This window comes from Neophocaena asiaeorientalis, unplaced genomic scaffold (genome assembly GCF_003031525.2).
Source record: "Neophocaena asiaeorientalis asiaeorientalis breed wild unplaced genomic scaffold, Neophocaena_asiaeorientalis_V1.1 scaffold251, whole genome shotgun sequence".
NCBI classification, from domain to species: domain Eukaryota; kingdom Metazoa; phylum Chordata; class Mammalia; order Artiodactyla; family Phocoenidae; genus Neophocaena; species Neophocaena asiaeorientalis.
The window spans coordinates 6150636-6170236 of record NW_020173377.1 but is presented as its reverse complement, the minus strand read 5'-3'; the positions used below and the strand labels follow the sequence as shown (position 1 = coordinate 6170236).

The 19601-nt window shown below is 44.6% G+C and overlaps 1 protein-coding gene across 1 annotated transcript in view; it reads left to right on the top strand.

Moving 5' to 3' along the window:
• The window catches only part of DNASE1L3 (deoxyribonuclease 1L3), a 20871-nt gene extending 1270 nt beyond the window's left edge, over positions 1 to 19601 (top strand). The window contains exons 2-8 of the mRNA XM_024746518.1: positions 2918 to 3006; positions 6398 to 6487; positions 7055 to 7167; positions 9755 to 9867; positions 12504 to 12661; positions 17798 to 17894; positions 18207 to 19601. Of these exons, the coding sequence (XP_024602286.1) occupies positions 2918 to 3006; positions 6398 to 6487; positions 7055 to 7167; positions 9755 to 9867; positions 12504 to 12661; positions 17798 to 17894; positions 18207 to 18323 (777 nt within the window). The 3' untranslated portion in view covers positions 18324 to 19601. The remainder of the gene's footprint in view (positions 1 to 2917; positions 3007 to 6397; positions 6488 to 7054; positions 7168 to 9754; positions 9868 to 12503; positions 12662 to 17797; positions 17895 to 18206) is intronic.

The window sequence follows — 19601 nt, the reverse complement described above, 5'->3', positions numbered from 1 at the left end:
CCTGTGCCTTTCAGCAAGAAAGGGTTATTGTGAAATGTAAGTGCAGCACGGGGTTATTGTGAAAATGTAATGAGTCCATGATAAGAGCTAACATTTATAAAGCCTTCGCTAAGCCCACTATATGCCAGGCACTGTAGACACTTTATATAAGACAACTCATTTAACTTATGTTAAATAAGCTATGATCACACCTGTCATGTCTTCATAAATATCAGCCATCACTTCTTCACCCACAATTCCTTCCTCATAAAGCAATTTTCTTTCTTAGTAACAGCTTAATTTTTTAAAATTATAGAGGTATAATTTTTCAATTATAAACTTATAATTTACAAATTAATTTTATTAAATTAAAAATAGTCATTATGGACTATTTTGAAAATACAGAAACATATAAAGAAGTATCTTATCACTTGAAGACAGCAGTTGTTGGTACTTGGGTAACTTTGTTATGGGCATTTTTCTATTTTGCAGCATGGAGACACCCTATATCATCAGTTTTGTATTCTGCTTTTATATGAGAAGTATTTCACATGTTATTCATATTCTTTTAAAACACAACTTTTAATGCCTTATGCTGTGTTTGCAACATGTTTCATTTAATGCTTTCCTATTTGGGGATGCTTAGGCTGTTCCCAATTTTTCTGTTGCAATGCATCTTCCTCTTTGATCTGTGTAAGTAATAATAATAACAATACTTTGTTGTTTGCCTCCTATAAGTCTAGCACTGCTCTAAGTATCCATCTGTCCTCCAGCAATCCTGTGAGGGAATGACTATTATGCCAATTTATAGATGAGGAAACTGAGGTGTAGAGAAGTAGTAGATACCTTTTTACAATGGAAAACATTCCTCAAAGTGGGAAAACTAGACCAAAGGATTAATGCATTTTTTAAGGCTTTTGATACATATTCTAAAATGTCTTCCAGAAAGATCTGACAGTGATAAGTGACTAAATCAGCAGGCTGGCTGGATGACCAGCACCCAGCTCTCCTTGGTGAACCCTGCAAGGCTGATGCCATGAAATGCAAGCCTATATATATATTTTTAACATCTTTATTGGAGTATAATTGCTTTACAATGGTGTGTTAGTTTCTGCTGTATAACAAAGTGAATCAGCTATACATGTACATATAACCCCATATCTCCTCCCTCTTGCGTCTCCCTCCCACCCTCCCTATCCTACCCCTCTAGGTGCTCACAAAGCACTGAGCTGATCTCCCTGTGCTATGCGGCTGCTTCCCACTAGCTATCTATTTTACATTTGGTAGTGTATATATGTCCATGCCACTCTCTCACTTTGTCCCAGCTTCCCCATATCCTCAAGTCCATTCTCTACGTCTGCGTCTTTATTCCTGTCCTGCCCCTAGGTTCTTCATAACCATTTTTTTTTTTTAGATTCCATATATGTTAGCACACGGTATTTGTTTTTCTCTTTCTGACTTACTTCACTCTGTATGACAGGCTCTAGGTCCACCCACCTCACTACAAACAACTCAATTTCGTTTCTTTTTATGGCTGAGTAATATTCCATTGTATATATGTGCCACATCTTCTTTATTGATGCATCTGTCAATGGACACTTAGGTTGCTTCCATGTCCTGGCTATTGTAAATAGTGCTGCAGTGAACATTGTGCTATACGACTCTTTTTTTTTGGCGGTACGCGGGCCTCTCACTGTTGCGGCCTCCCCCGTTGCGGAGCACAGGCTCCGGACGCGCAGGCTCAGCGGCCATGGCTCACGGGCCCAGCCGTACTTACCTCAGGGAGTCCATCATTTATTTCAGAGAAGTTAGTTAATTTAACAAAGCACCCAGTTTGATACTTAAAACATAGTGCCTAACAATAAAAAAACAAACAACCCAATCGAAAAATGGGCAGAAGACCTAAGTAGACATTTCTCCAAAAAAGACGTACAGATGGCCAATAGGCACATGAAAAGATGCTCAACATCGCCAATTATTAGAGAAATGCAAATCAAAACTACAATAAGGTATGACCTCACACCAGTCAGAATGACCGTCATTAAAAAGTTTACAAATAACAAATGCTAGAGAGGGTGTGGAGAAAAGGGAACCCTCCTACACTGTTGTGGGAATGTAAATTGGTGCAGCCACTGTAGAAAACAGTACGGTAGTTCCTCAGAAAAGTAAAAATAGAATTACCATATGATCCAGCAATCCTACTCCTGGGCATATATCCAGACAAAACTATCATTCAAAAAGATACACGCACCCCTATGTTCATAGCCGCACTATTCACAATAGCCAGGACATGGAAACACCCTAAACATCCATCAACAGATGAATGGATAAAGAAGATGTGGTAATGAGTACATATACACAATGGAATACTACTCAGGCATAAAAAAGAATGAAATAATGCCATTTGCTGTAACATGGGTGTAACTAGAGATTATCATATGAAGTGAAGTAAGTCAGAAAGAGAAAGACAAATACCATGTGATATCACTTATATGTGGAGTCTAAAATATGACACAAATGAACCTACCTATGAAGCAGGAACAGACTTACATACATAAAAAACAGACTTGTGGTTGCCAAGGGGGAGAGGGGAGGGGAGAAATGAGTGGGAGTTTGAGGTTAGTAGATGCAGACTATTACATATAGAATGGATGAACAACAAGGTCCTACTGTATAGCACAGGGAACTATAGTCTATGTCCTGGGACAAAGCATAATGGAAAAGAATATTAAAAAGAAAGTCTAAAAAAAAGAACGTATATATATGTATAATTGAGTCACTTTACTGTACAGCAGAAATTAACACAACATTGTAAATCAACTATACTTCAATTAAAAAAAATAGTAACATCGTATGTTATGTTATAGTAAGTGCCCAATAGAAGATTTCATTATTTGTAGTAAATGGCCTCACAACCCCGGGAATTCTCTCTCTGCAGGTCATCAAACGCTGTGACATCATACTCCTGATGGAAATCAAGGACAGCAACAACATAATCTGTCCCACACTGCTGGAGAGACTGAACGGGTAAAGACAGGGCCCCTGGACACTGTCGGCTCAAAGCCAGGTGCAAGGGCATCTGAAAGTCCCTGGGAACTGAAACTAGCGTGAGATCCAGCACTGGCCCAGAACACCAGGTCACGTGGCCAACACTGCCCAGGCTTTCAACTTTATTAACCGTGGTCCTGAGAACGTTCAACCAGCTAGTATTTTTTTGTTGTTTGTTTTTGCGGTACGCGGGCCTCTCACTGCTGTGGCCTCTCCCGTTGCGGAGCACAGGCTCCGGACGCGCAGGCTCAGTGGCCATGGCTCACTGGCCCAGCCACCCCGCAGCATGTGGGATCCTCCCGGACCGCGGCACGAACCCGTGTCCCCCGCATCGGCAGGCGGACGCCCAACCACTGTGCCACTAGGGAAGCCCCAACCAGCTAGTTTTAACGTGATAAAGCAAAAGAGGGAAACGGGTAAGGAGTCAGGACCGAGAGAAATGAAAGAAACAGACTAGAGGCTGAGCTGAGAAGTACTGTTACAAAGAAAAGATTGAGCGCAAATATGTAATCATGATATACCCACAGGCTGGAATATTATGTAGCGATCAAAAGTCATGGTTACCACAGAATAGGTTAGAGCTAAATATTCTAGCATGGAAAGATGGCTACCATATATGGGAAAAAGCAAGCTCAGAATTGTAGGTAGAAGAGCCCATTTTAGCAGTCACACTACATCACATATGAATGAGGGTGTGCTTGAGTTTGCGTCAGCATAAAAGAAAGACAGGAAGGATGTGCTCAAGCTGTTATTAGTGGTTACTTCTGGGGTGGTGGTGGGTATGACTGGAGGACCATTGTGGAAGGGGTGTGAGAAGAAAATGGGGAACATTTGCTTTTTATTTTATATACTTCTGTATGATTTGAATATTTGACAAAAATTCTGAATTGACTCTAAATTAAAATTTTATAAATGAATGTCCTCGAATAGCTTTCAATGATATTGGCTTATATTTATGATTTATTTCTCAAAGAAAAATCACCCCAGAGTGAGTTAAAAATGCATATTCAAGGGCCCCCGTCTATTACTTCTGAGACACACTAATTTCTTAAAACTTCTAATATAATGTTTCTTTTGTAGATATAAGATTAAACAATAGAGTATACAATAGGTACCAAGTTCAATTCTGTAAAAAAGCAAAACGAAATAAAAAACATATAAAAGATTCAAAGGCAATGAACCAAAATGTGGACAGTGGTACAAATTTACAAGGAATTTCATGTGATTTCTGCTTCTATGTATTTTCCGAATTTTCTACAATGAGCATGTTACACTCCCCCTTCCCTTTTCTTATGATATAATTTAAACATAGTTAAAAGCACAGCGGAGATAACAAACAGCTATGTACCCCCCCATTCAGACTGAAAAAACAGTGATATCTGGCCATTATTATACTATTTTTAGAATTAGGAAAACTCACATTGTGTTTTAGAAATGAATGGTCAATCCAGCCTCATTAGGCTGGGGAGGAAGAGCCTTGGATTCTCTCCTTCACACACAGGGCTCTTTGGGCTGACCGCACCCACCCACTCTGGGCCTCAGTTTCTCATCTGAAACCTCAGACTTGGAGAAGTGTGTCTCCTTTTTAGCCTCCCAGGTCTTCTGTTTCTGAGTCTGCTCTTGACAATGACAGAGGGAGTGTAGCCCAGGTGTTAGGCACCTACGCTCAGCTCAGACCACCTGGGTTTGGATTCTGGCTTTGCCACAAAGGGCAAGTTACTGAACCTCACTGTATATCTCATTTTCCCCATCTGTAAATGGAGATAATAATAGAACCCACCATCTTCCTGGGATGTGGCGATAATTAAATTTAATCATGCATGTAAGTGGTTGAGCTGTGCCTGGTATGGAGCAGTGGAGACTAAACATTGGGATGTTCATTACTCGTCAAAGTAAGGGAATTGTGATGGCAGGTGATGGTCCAGAGGGCCGTAAGAAACAGCTACCGTTAACACCCTAACCAGGGTATCACAGTTGCCAGGCATCCTGTTAATCAATTTACATGTGCTATTTCATTTCCTCCCCACAACAACCTGTAGAGTAGGTAGTTACTGCTTCCCTTATAGCTGAGGGGCTGAGGCACAGAGAGCAGGGACCTGCCCAAGGTCACCCAGCCAGTAAATGGCCAAACCTACTTTTGAACCTGGGTCATGTCTGTCTCCAAAGCCAATGCTCTATTCTGAGCCCCCTCAGCCGTCCTTGGAGTGGCCCTGGCCAGTTTTCAGAATTATGAGGGACAGAGGGGACAGGGGCTCCAGGCACCTGCCCACAGTTGGTCTGGATTAAGTCCTCCCACCTCCAGTGGTCTCGGTTCTCCCCAACCTCCCTAGACTGTGCCATGGACTCCAGGCAGAGCCAGGCCTGTTTGTGTCCTAATTCCCTGTTAGCCAGGAGGGGCCCTTCTCCTTTCACAGCTGAGTCATTGCGAGTAGTTTGCCAACCCAGGACTTGGCAAGGTTAGATTCAGGACAGGGCCAGCCTTCCCAAACTGGAAGCCCAGCAGAATCCACTGTCTGCACTCCTGGGGCTCCCATGACCAGATCTGCCTTAGAATATTCATTCCCAGGAATTTCTGTAGGGTCTAAGTTGACCCCTAAACATTCTCCTTTTTTCCAACGGAACCTGAGAGTACGCCACAGCTTAGACATGCCCCAGATCTTCTCGTGGGAAGATGAAGTAGAACCGCGTTAGGCTCTGCCCAGGGTGGAGTTATCGGCAAATTTGGCAAACACATCTGAGAGTCAAGTTTCCCTGATAAGGGTGAGGGGTAGGATCAATGGGACTTCATGACAATATCCTCAGCCCCCAAGACAGAAACAATAGCTGATTTGGAATTATAGTTCCAGGACTTGTGAGAAAATGCCTGGGGGGTTTTCAGAGCAGAAGAGAATGGCCAAAAAAATGTTACTGGGAATCCTGCATGTGATAAATGCTTAGGAGTGGTGCATGGACAGGATGACCTAGTGAGGTATACTCCACCAGGAAGTATGAGGTGCAGCCCAGCCATGGGCCAGAACAGTGTTTCATGGTCTCAGTGGTGTCCCACAGGCACAGGCCAAAGCAGGTGGATTTGGGGGTGAGTAGGATCTGAGTTCAAATCTCAGCTTTGTACTTGCAAATTATAAAAATGGAGTAACAATAGTACCCACCTTATAAGGACAAGAAATAATGGCTGTAAAGATCCTGGTAGATGTTACAGTCCCAGTCAATGGTGGTGGCCCTTCTTATGAGACTCAAAGCTTATGATGAACAGAAGCCCTCCTACATGATGTCACGGGAGATACAGAGGCAGACTGGAAGGAGGGGAACCTAGGCAGTAGAGAAATGTTTGTTCTTTAAGATGAAATGTAAACTCTTTTTTGCCTTCCAGAAACTCAAGAAGAGGCAAAACATATAACTATGTGATTAGCTCTCGTCTTGGAAGAAACACATACAAAGAACAGTATGCCTTTCTCTACAAGTAAGTATAAATTATGCTTGCTGGAACATGGTTCACTTATCAATTATGACTGTGAATAGAATCAAAATCTTTCCTTTAAAACCAAATTTGGATCTCTAACCAGTTCTCAATATTGATCAAAATAATTGCTGTCAAAATCAGGGCTGATGCAAAGTATTAACTCTTCAAAACTAATCTACTGGTTGACTCAGTGACCTGGTCAGGAGAGCGAAGAGTTCTTTTTTCTTCATGGCTAAGTCCTGGCTGGTGATGGAAACCTGAGTTGCCCAGCATGGCTGCTCTGGGACTTCATATTCTCATCTTCTTCCTACTAATAATTTGTTTTGAATCTGACCTTTAAGTTGTGAGTTCCCTAGATAACTAGTATTGCTCAGATCTTCAGCTCCCAAAGGGCTCTGGTCCTTGAGAAGACTCGACTGAGCCTTGTTCTCAGGCAAAAGATCCCTTCCAGCGCTCAAGCCTGCAGGGGAGGCCAACAGAGCTGTGAGAACCTACGTCTCTGCTTCTTGAAAGAAGGAAGAAGACAACTAACTCATCTGGGAGGACTTTCTTTTTTTTTTCTTCTAGGGAAAAGCTAGTGTCTGTGAAAGCAAGCTACCTCTACCATGACTACCAGGCTGGCGATGCAGATGTATTTTCCAGGGAACCCTTTGTGGTCTGGTTCCAGTCACCCCACACCGGTGAGACCCACAGGCCCCTCTCACCCCTGATATCCCCAGCGATCCCATAAACGGGCAGCAGCCCTGAGTGTGGGCTGTGATCCCAGGGTTTATGCAGTACCTTTAGTGAGGCATCAGGCTTGAGATGACCGTTAAGAACTTCTAACCCTTGAATGTACAGGATGCAGTATAGTTTGATGACACTAGGCTGGGTTCTCAGAATGCCACGACTCAAGACTTCCTCAGCTAAGAAGCCACTTTCTTAAATCAATGATAACCTTACTCTCTTTGGAGCATTTAGGCTGATGGAAATTATTTACAAAAATCCCTTAGTCCCAATCAAGCACAGCTATTCCTTCATTTGAAAAATTCAAGCAATGGCCAGCAAAGATGATCTCCCAACCTAGAATCACACTGTCCCTCCAGTACCCACTGAGCAATCTCCCGCACAGACTGGGGGTGGAGAGGAAATCCAAAAGATTGCACCCTGATCTCTGACAACAATAGTACTTGTATTAGTCATTAACAATTATTGATCCCTGATTAGCGTCAGGTTCCTGTAATCTTTGCAACACCCTGCAAGGTAGCAACTAGGATTATCTCCACTTTACATTGGAAGAGACTGAGGTTCAAATAGATGGGGTCACTTATTCAAGGTCACCCAGCAGTTATTGAAGTGGACGAGCCAGGGTTGCAACTCAAACTGGCATCTCGGGAGCCCACACTTTTTACCACCATGCAACCCTCAATGGACAGTCAAGAATTAATTTGGTTTATAGACTGGAACTATATAGAATCAAATATTTTTCAACACCCACTACATGTCAGGCTCTGTTCTGGGCACTGGACAAGACAGACGAAAGGTCCCTGCCCTTGTGAAATTATGTTGCAGCGGGGGAGACAGATAATGACCAAATAAATATATGCAGAGCTGTACATATGAACACCTATATCTATACCACACAAATATTAACATCTTGAACTATGAAGTTCACTATTTTGGCAGAGGGTTAATTAGCTCAGGGGCAGAGTATTTCAGGAAAACAAACATGGGAGAATAGTAGGAAATTCTCAGTAGGAAAACAAAAAACAAAAAAAATGAGGAGATGGGGGCTATTGAGGGCAAGAAATGCCTTTCAGAGAACATGTTCAATAATTGTCTTTGTCATGTACACAACTCACATTTAGCTCACCTGGCAGTGTTAGGAGAGGCCCTCCCCACCAAATCATTATTTCTTCTCTGAGAGAGTCCTCAGCCTTTGTGAACTGCTGAACAAACCTGTTTGTCTGGAGCTTCCACCCTTCCCTACCCCTCCCTCCCACACACCCACCCCGGCTGGAATGGCACTACAGCTGTGTCATGTTTGGAGTCTTCTATCTTGCCCAGGGAAATGTCTTTATGTCCTGCCTGTTTGGGATTAAAGATGAAGGAGTTGGCCATTCATCTATCTTTTCTTTCCTCCATTTATTCTCTCATTCATTCATTCATGTATTCAATCAACAAACATTTCTGAGCACCTCCAATGTGCCGGGCACGGTGCTAGGTGCTGGAGCCAAGAGGGTGAACAAGACAGATAAGCCTGCTCTCACAGAGCTTAGGTTCCAGTGGGCCAAACTAAGGAGCTAAGCAGGTAATTTCAGAGCATGAAGGCAGTAAGCAGGGTTCACTGAATAGCGGGGTGAGGGGCCACCTTAGACAGGGCAATCAGGGATGGCCCCTTGGAGGTGACAGTGGCTGTGACCCGAAGAAGCCAGTCACAGAGAGGTGGTGGAAAGGCGTTCTGGAGGGAGGAGGGCACAGTGAGCACACAAGCTCAGAGGTGGGAAAGGAGCTGGGGTGTTTAGGGGACCAAAAAGAGGTTGGGGAGTGGAGAGGAGGAGTGCGGGGGAGAGTGAGAGACAGGCTGCTGGACCAGGGTGTGGTCCTGGAGACAGGCTGCCGGTCTGAGTCCCGGCTCCCTGCTGTGGGACTTGAGCAGTGATCACTCAACAGCCCCCTGCTCCTGAGCAGGAGTGAGGACGCAGGCACAGAACAAGGGAAAGCCCAAGGAGGAGGTATTCAGAACGACACAGATGGGCAAGACGCCCACCCCTCTCTCAGGCTCCCTCAGTCCCTCCTGGTGGGGGAGGTTTTCAGACACTCCACAAAGGACCACTTTGTGCTTTAAATAAACTTTTCCAGGCTTTTTTTTTTTTTTTTCTGATTACAAAAGGAGTATAAACTGACAAGCCTCAATTTTTTAAGTTAGAAAAAACATTTTTTTCTTAGTACAAAGCCAGACAGCCTTCATATTTTAAAAAAATAGAAAATACAGGGTTTTTTAAAATGAGAAAATAAAAACACCCACAATGCCAGTGAGGAACACTGTCTACCAGCTTTCTCTTAGCCACGCAGGGCGAGTTGGAGAAAAGAGGCTTTCGTGTGCTGAGAATAGCGGCCTTATGACCCTAAGATCATTCAAATCTCAACCACTGGACCCTCTGGAAATGGGGGGCCCCAGATGACACAGTCTGTGCCTTTTGGGGGCACAGCCTGTTTCCCTCAAGCAGTGTTCGTGGAATCTCGCCAGAGGAAACGTGTGACCTCTGCCTCTTTCCTCTTCCTCAGCTGTCAAGGACTTCGTGATTGTTCCCCTGCACACCACCCCTGAGACATCCGTTAAAGAGATTGACGAGCTGGCTGATGTCTATATAGATGTGAAACGTCGCTGGAAGGCGGAGGTGATGACCCTCTGTGTCTGCTGAATGCCCATCTAGCAGGGGCAGAATCTGGTCCCTGAGAGGCATGAGTGGCTCTGAGGGAGGGCAAGGACGCAGGGCCTGTGCAGACCACCACCACTTTAGAGTCTCATTTTAGGCCTTTCCTCAGCCCTAAATATCTCTCTGCTGAATCTGCCTGGGTACCATCCATGGGGGCCTTGGGAATTCATACACTGCTCCACTAATAATGGCTGCCAACATTCACTGAGCGAATGAGTACCTGGTGCCAGGCACTGTGCTAAGGCTGGACATGGACAAGTTTATTTAATCCTCCCAATAGCCTGAGGAGATAACTATTTTGATCATTCCCACTTCACGAGTGAGAACAGTAAGACAAAGAGAGGTCAGGAGTCTTTCAGCTACAAGTGACAGAATCTCAAAATGGCTCATGAAAAGGAAGAGCAATTTATTGGTTCAGGCATAGATGGACACAGGGCTCAGACAAGGTAATCAGAACTTGTCTTGTCTCTCTCACCATCTCTTGACCTTCCTTTCCCCTGGGTGGGCTCCATTCTCAGGCTGGCTCCACGCTTGGGATAGTAAGATAGCTGCCAGCAGCTTCCAGAGCAACTGACAAATGTTCTGCCCCACAGTGCAACAAATACCCTGGGATTGAGTCTCATTGGCTATGATTGTGTCACGTGTCCGTCTGTGAACCAATCACTGTGATCAGGTGGTTGAGATGCTCTGATTGCTTAAGTCTGTTTCAGCTTTACCCCAACCTCATGGACTAAGGTGGAGGAGGGAGATGGTTTCCCAAAGAAATTAGGGGTGCTATTCTCACAGAAGGGGAATACATCCACCATCCCTCTTGGTTTCAATTATTTCCTCACGTGGACAACAGGGATGCCACCTCCTGTGTCTGCGAGGCCTATGAAAGTTCTTGGCAAATATGGAAGTGCTTCAGAGGGCTCTTCCTCATTTCTCTTTTCTCCTTTTGAGATATGACTCCAGTGACCCACTTCCTCCTCCTCAGTTTTGCTGCTCTAAGTGCAAAATCAGTCAAATAAAGTGTGGACACAGAGCTGGGGCATGGCGCACACAAGGGGTATATTTCGTTACTTATTTGTAAAAAGCAGGGCAAGAGAAAGACTCATTTGTTCCTAAAATTATAAATTCCACTCATTCATTCAGCAAGAATTTATTGAGCATCTGTTAAGTGCCAGGCAGTGGGGAGCCATCCGTGGCACAAAAATGAACAAGAGGGGAAACTCTTGTGCTCTGAGGGAGGGGCCTTCAGTGAGGCTCATCAGGGTTCAATAGCCTAGAGCGGGTCACTTTACCCCTCTATCCTTTTTCCACAGGGCTGTCAAAGGTTCCTTCTACCTCCTGGTGTTTATTCTAAGATTTAAATTAAACTTTAGAAAATGCTTAACGCTGAGCCTGGTACACAGTGAATGCTCAATAAATCATGCCTATATTAATAGAAGCTGGTTGACGCTCTGGTTAAGGATGACATCCTGTCCTCAACTGCGCCCACCGACCTCAGGGAAAACCATGATACCCAAGGTCAAAATAGAATGTTTTTGATGAAAACTCTAAAGTTAGTAACAGCGCCAAACAATAGCACAAACAAGGAAATCTGTGTTTCCTCTTGAGGAATATTAAAATTCTGTTTCAAGAGCCCTGCAAGGAAAAACACTTCCAAGATAGAATGCTCTGATAGTGGCCTCGGGGCAGAGGCGGACAGCTCATTCTATCACCACCCTCCTCCACCCCCCACTTAAGCCTCTTCTCACTTCCCCAACAGGCAAAATTTCCACAGGAGTAAGTTCCTAGTTTCAAAAGAGGAGAGAAAGAGCAGTGCCAGAGCTGTCAAATATACCACCCGAGTTCATTTTCCCTGCTTGCAAACAAAAGGCATCAAGTCATTCATATGTTTATACCTTACAGTAGTTTAAGCCAGAGACAAAAGAAGTGAGGGAATAACTGAGCTGGATTCTTCCATCCCCACCTAAATCTGCACCCCAAATTCGAGAGATTTGGTGACTAAGAACAGGAGGGAGCAGCTACAGCAAACAACCTTCTTCCCACCGAGGACACACTCCCTTGTCATACTCGCCTGTCAAATACTCATCAGAACTGTGACTCAATTTTAAAACTGTGGCCTCTTCTTTTAAAAAGCAAAATGAAATTAAGACCCTTTATTATTTTGCTAGGGCTGCCGTAACAAAGTACCAAAGACTGGGTGGCTTAAACAACAGAAATTTATATCCTCACAGTTCTGGAAGGCTGGATGTCCAAGACCAAAGCGGCAACAGGGTTTGGTTCTTCTGAGGCCTCTCTCCTTGGTCTTCCCTCTGTGTCTATGTCCTAATCTCTTTTTATGAGGACACGACTCACATCAGATTAGGGTCCACCCATATAACCTCATTTCACCTGAATTAGCTCTTTAAAGGTCATCTACAAATACAGTCACATTCTTAGGTACTGGGGGTTAGAACATATGAATTTTATGCATCTGGGGGGACACAATTCAGCTGATAATAGAACTCGTCGTTTATTGGGTGTGCGAGGTGGAGTCATTGCTACCAGTTCTGCCTGAAAGCATTCGACAACAATGCCTACAGGTGACAGTTTCGCATCTTGTCTTTCAGAATTTCATTTTCATGGGTGACTTCAATGCCGGCTGCAGCTACGTCCCCAAGAAGGCCTGGAAGAACATCCGCCTGAGGACCGACCCCAAGTTCATTTGGCTGATCAGGGACCAAGAGGATACCACGATCAAGAAGAGCACAAACTGTGCCTATGACAGGTAGGAGGCATCTGCCAGACCATCAGTGCTCGGTGGCCACAGTGCTTGGTGGCCCCCTCTGGGCAGATGAAGCTCTTGGCTTGGAGAGCTGAACCTAAATAGACTTAAGCTTCTCCACTGGGTACTTTGTGCAGTATGCAACCTGCGTGGCCATATATGGTGGCCTTGGTCACTGTAGCTTAGCAGGCTTTGCTGTCAGACAGGCCTGGGTTCAAATCCTGGCTCTACCACTTAATATGTCTGGGACCAAGAGACTTAAGCTCTCTGTGTCTTTGTTCCCTCACCCGTAAAATGGAGACTGTAGTAGTGCCTCACTCATACATGAAGACTAAACAAAGTAACATATATAAACCTTCACATGCAATGTCTGGAATATGGTAAATGCTCAATATATTCATTGGCTGTCAATTATTCCATCACAAAGACATACCACAGTTTACTCACTCAGTCCTCTGTCACTGGGCATTAGGTTATTACCAAGGGTTTGCTATTAAAAGCATAGCTGAAATGAACATCCTATATATGCTTTTTTTTTTTTTTTTTGCCGGCACGTGGGCCTCTCACTGTTGTGGCCTCTCCCGTGGCGGAGCACAGGCTCCGGACGCGCAGGCTCAGCGGCCATGGCTCACGGGCCCAGCCGCTCTGCGGCATGTGGGATCTTCCCGGACCAGGGCACGAACCCGTGTCCCCTGCATCGGCAGGCGGACTCTCAACCACTGCGCCACCAGGGAAGCCCCTATATATGCATTTTGTGTTTATTTATGATTTCCTCAGGGTAAAAGTCTAAAAATGAGACTAGTTAGTGCAAGGAAATTTACACTTCTAATGCTTTTGCTATACACTTTTTTTTTTTTTGGCTGTGCCTCATAGCCTGTGGGACTTTAGTTCCCTGACCAGGGACTGAACCCGGGCCATGGCAGTGAAAGCGCTGACTCCTAACCACTGGACTGCCAAGGAATTCCTACACATTTCTGAATGCAAATGTATACATTTAAGTAATATCATTCTCTGGTATTTGTAAAGCCTCCCTGGAGATTTTCAGTCAGCTTTCAACTTTGCTCCTTAAGTCAGGAGGGAGGTGAGGGGGGGACCTGAAGCGTGTGAATGTTCATGACTGGCACATCCACAGTGGACACCACAGGCAGGAAAGTCCCTAGGAGCCCTGTTCCCAGGAGTGGTTGCTGTTCCCCAAGCTCAGTCTGCACGAGATGGCCATCTGCAAGCAGACAGTTTCCATTTCTCTAGTTTTGAGTTCTGATTTTCCTTCCCATCCCGTGACCTCCTCTGCTCCTGTTAGAGCTTTCAGGGCTGGTGCGCCCTCTGCAGACATCATCACTTCTGCTCCCCAAGGTGGAAACAGCCCTGGCCCTGGGGGAAGTAGAACCAAGGTGAGAAGTTACAGGAGACTGAGCTTCCTGGGTACCTGCCCCCTCCATCCCATTGTGAGGGGCTGCAGCAAAGCTGGTTGGAGAGGGCCACTCACCCACTTGCCCACTTGCACATGCCAGCTGTGTGGCCTTGGGCAGGTCAAGTCCCTTCTGTGGTCCCATTCTTTTTCCCTGGCAGAGGAGAGGGAGGTGATCGAAAGTAATGGAGCAGAAGAACAGTGAATCCCAGGGAAAGATGGATTAGATGGGGTGGCTGAAAAGGTTAAAAAAGGTGTTTACTAAAGGACCCCCAGTATTACGCACTTGTATGCCAAAGGGTGGCAGGATTACAGTGTGTTTTTTTAAACATTAATTTCTTGTTTTGCTGCTCTGAATTTTCTGTGTTTTCCGTAACAGTACATATCTTTTATGGTTTGTAAAAAGGCATATGAGGGGAGAAGATGAAATGGCCTTAATTCCAGTCTTTGTTCTGTGCGCAAATATTTATTGAACACTTTCCATGTGCTGAGTGCTAGTGGACAGGCCGAGATGCCCAGAGCTGGCTGGGCACTGGAGCAGCCTCAGGGAGCTTAGTGTGATCTGCAGACTCACCGGCACACAGAACTAGCAGAAGTCTGAAATGGGGGAGCCTTAACTATGCTGTTCTTGACTCTCTGGGTCTGAAAGGATGGCTTCAGGAAATCTCCACCCAAGGGACTTCCCTGGCGGTCCAGTGGTTAAGACCTCTCCTTCCGATGCAGGGGGTTTGATCCCTGATTGGGGAGCTAAGATCCCACATGCCTCGTGGCCAAAAAGCCAAAAAAAACATCAAACAGGAGCAATATTGTAACAAATTCAATAGACTTTAAAGATGGTCCACATCAAAAGAAAAAAATCTTTAAAAAACAAAAGAACTCTCCACCCAAATGCGAAGAGTTTACTTATGGAGATTAGTTAAAAATTAACCAGGTGGTGCTGGTCGCAAACAAAGGAAACCAGGTCAGCTGGTCCGAATCGGGGAAAGCTCATTGGACAGTCATGGGCTGGCAGTTTAACCCAGCTTGTCATTCTTCAGCCAGTCAGCTGGGGCCATGCAGACCCCAACTGCATCACCACACTTGGGATACATTAGATTCCATTTAACCACCGCGTCCCCATTTTCTGTTATCACCGCAAAGCAACTGTACTATGGTTTTTCTCTATATTTGTCTTTAAATCTATTCATTTATTACTGAAATAAATATATTTTAAAAGGAAATTTCATAAAGCTAAGGTAAGAAAACAGCACCACTTGCCATAAATAAAATATAATTGTAAAAATAAGCCCAGTGAAAACCGAACAATGTTACATTATACCTTAATTCTCTCGTCTGCAGAATGCTCTCTCTTGGTCAAAATAGGAGCTTAGGGAGGCATTAAAGATAAACCAGAGGGCTTCCCTGGTGGCGCAGTGGTTGAGAGTCCGCCTGCCGATGCAGGGGACACGGGTTCGTGCCCCAGTCCGGGAAGATCCCACATGCCGCAGAGTGGCTGGGCCCATGAGCCATAGCCACTGAGCCTGCGCATCCGGAGCCTATGCTCCGCAACGGGAGAGGCCACAACAGTGAGAGGCCCACGTACTGCAAAAAAAAAAAAAAAAGATAAACCAGAACCTTTCTCCATAATTGAATCAGGAAAAGTGAAAATAATTGCAAAGGGAACATCTTTTCAGGACGCAAGCCATCGCAATGTGCTGTGATGTCCATGTCTCTTCTACCGCCAGGGCTCCCTGCTCACACAAGGCACACTGCCCTGGTGCTCACAGATCACCGCAGAGCTGACCCTGTTTCCCAACCATAGGCACTGTCCTAAGGGTCTCTGTCATGGAGGGGGAAATTTCTGACTCAACCCCTCTTGAGTTCTTATGGCTGGACTATAATAAAATTGACACAAGACCAATTAATAGGAGAAAAAGAAACAAACCTTAATTTGTGCACATGGAGGTCTCATAGAAATAGGACCTAAGAAGTGGTCAAATCGCAGCAATATCTTTTTTGATCTACCTCCTAGAGTAATGAAAATAAAAACAAAAATAAACAAATGGACCTAATTAAACTTAAAAGCTTCTGCACAGCAAAGGAAACCATAAACAAAACAAAAAGACAACCCACAGAATGGAGAGAAAATATTTGCAAATGGAACAACTGACAAGGGATTAATCTCTAAAATATACAAACAGCTCATGCAGCTCTATGTCAAAAAAACAATCAAAAAATGGGCAGGAGATCTAAATAGACATTTCTCCAAAGAAGACATACAGATGGCCAAAAGGCACAGGAAAAGATGCTCAACATCACTAATTATCAGAGAAATGCAAATCAAAACTACAATGAGGTATCACCTCACACCAGTCAGAATGGCCATCATCAAAAAGACTACAAATAACAAATGCTGGAGAGGGTGTGGAGAAAAGTGAACCCTCCTACACTGTTGGTGGGAATGTAAATTGGTACAACCACTACGGAGAACAGTATGGATGTTCCCTAAAAAACTAAAACTAGAACTATCATATGATATAGCAATCCCACTCCTGGGCATATATCCAAAGAAAACCATAATCCAAAAGGATACATGCACCCGTGTTCACTGCAGCACTATTTACAACAGCCAAGACATGGAAGCAACCTAAACGTCCATTGTCAGAGGAATGCATGAAGAAGATGTGGTACATATATACAATGGAATATTACTCAGCCATAAAAAATAATGAAATAATGCCATTTGCAGCAACATGGGTGGACCTAGAGATTATCATACTAAGTGAAGTAAGCCAGACAGAGAAAGACAAATATCATATGATATCACTCCTATGTGGAATCTAATTAAAAAAAATAAAGATACAAATGAACTTATTTACAAAACAGAAACTGACTTACAGATATTGAGAACAAACTTATGGTTACCAAAGGGGGAATGTGGGATAAATCAGGAGCTTGGGATGAACACACACACACACACACACACACTACTATATATAAGATAGATAACCAAGAAGGACCTACTGTACAGCACAGGGAACTCTACTCAGTATTCTGTGATAACCTATATGAGAAAAGAATCTTAAAAAGAATGAATATATATATATGTGTGTATAACTGAGTCACTTTGCTGTACATCTGAAACTAACACGACATTGTAAATCAACTATACTCCAATAAAATTAAAATAAAAAAAAAAGAAGTACTCAAAGCAGGCAGCTTTTATACTTTTTAGACCAAAAAAACAATACATTTGTGAGGAATTGAGAGGACAAAGAAACTCAGGTTTGGGGTTCTCAATGAGTGAAGAATCTAAAGAGAATTTGGGCTTGGAGTAGTGAATTAAAGAAGTAACAAGGTTTGTTGACACAGTCTTCGTGGCCTGAATTCCCTTTCTCTGGGGATAAGGGTGCTGGTCCTTCCTTCTACCTCCAGATGCAGGAGTGCATCTTTCATTCACAGGGGAGACTTACTTCCTGCTTTCAGGGAGACTGACAGGAGGGTCAGTGTCCTTACTGCATTAGCCGTTTAGTTTAAGTAACTTTAATTCAAAATAATCAATATGCCATTGTGGCATATTTTGGGGTGGCCCGCCCTGAGCTTCAACACAAGCTAAAACCAGGGCTGGACTTTTGAACTCCATGTGAAGTGCCAAGCGGTTCAGTCATTCTAGATGTCAAGCAGGAAGTCTGGTTTGATCTCAGAAATCAACAGGGTGGATTAACGTGACTATCTTCCCTCTTCTTCTCCAGGATCGTGCTTAGAGGACAAGAGATTGTCACCTCTGTTGTTCCTCAATCAAACAGCATCTTTGACTTCCAGAAAGCTTACGGGTTGACTGAAGAGAAGGTACAGCTGTCGTCTTGTTTTTCTGTGCCACCGTCCTGGGAGGATGGGTTGGTGTCACCCAGTGGTGGTTCAGGTCACCAATGGAGATCTGACATTGAGCCACTGGACCTTGAGTCTCAAAGTCTATGATTCCGTGACTTGAGGACCTGCCTCAATTTCTGACTGAACTGGTGCAGGGACAATGCTCCCAGTGCACGTCCTGTTGGGTGACTTGGGGCATTTCATCCTGGGCCTCCCTCAGCTTGAATTCGTTCATCACTAAAATGAAAGTGTCTCCTAATTCCCAAATTTATGTCTCCTTTCTCTTTACAGGCCCTGGATGTCAGCGACCACTTTCCAGTTGAATTTAAACTTCAGTCTTCAAGAGCCTTCACCAACAGCAAAGAATCTGTCTCTCCAAAGAAGAAAAAAAAGACCAGTCGCGCCTAGATACAAGGGTGCCATTTTATTCACCATTTCTTGCTTCTACATAAAGCAGCTCCAATAGGTATGAACTGTTCCCGGCACTCAGGAAACAAGACGGGCCCAACTGCGTTCATTTTTCAACTTGTATCTAATTCATCTTGAGCCAAACTGGGAAGAGTGTCTTCTGTTCTCCCTCTAGAGCTCGAGCTCATACCTCCCCTGAATTACTCAAAAGGAAACTAGGGTCTTTTGCAGTCCAAAACGATGGCCTTCATGTCGGGAGCTAGAGCCCCATCAGCTGTCACTGCTCTACCTGCCGAGAGAGGCCGCAGGAAGAGGAACATCAGCTTTCCGTCTTCTTGAGGGCGTCCTGTTCCATGCGAAACGACCAGAAATGCCAAGAACACCAAGGCCCCAACTGTAGCCCATGATTTGGGCAATGAACTGCTTCAGGATATGGCCCTCCTGTCTGAGGTCAGGCCACAATCATATCTTGCAGGGATGAAGGGTGAAGGCCATTCCCACTGGTCTCCCTGCCTCCAAATAGTCCTCCAACTCAGCCAGCCCAGTAACCACCAGTGTCATCCTTTGGAATTCCAATCTGACCACAGCACCCCCTCTTTCCCGCCCCCTGCTTTAAAAGCCCCTGAAGGAGCTCCCATCACCACCTGGAGAGAGCCCAGGGCATTTGGACACCCATGAAGGTCTCTATTACCTGGCCTATCATGTCAGCCTTACCTTCGTCCCACCTTGCACTTTTGTCCAGCAGGACTGCCCCTTCCCCGCATACCCCAAGCTCTCCCTCCTTCTGGGCTCTGGCTCAGCCCAGCTCAAAGCCTGGGCAACTAACCCCGGCCACCTCAACATATGCCATACCCCTATTATAACATTCACCACACTGCATGTCACCAAGGCCACTATTTGGGCTCTTTGGGGGACCTGGTGGGACAAAGGCCCAGTTGGCTGGGAGGGACTGGAGGATTTTGTTATCTTTCTGCAACTAAAGACTTGCAGAGGAGTCCAGCAGCGAGGCACCATTTTACCTACATCCACGGTGACCATTTTTTTGGTTTGTTTTGCTTTGTTTTCCCTTATATTGTTTCTCTGTCCAAGTAGTACATGAACAGGGCTAAATCTGCAAGCAGTACCAAGGAATGAGCAAAGAGAAGGAACGCTGTGCCTTGGCCCCCCTGGTGTCCTGTCTCAGAAGCAGCCCCTCCTACCAGCTTACGCATTCCACCAGAGAGTCTGCATAAATAAGCACCGTGTGTAACTTTGAGAAATACAGAGTATAGCATTCTA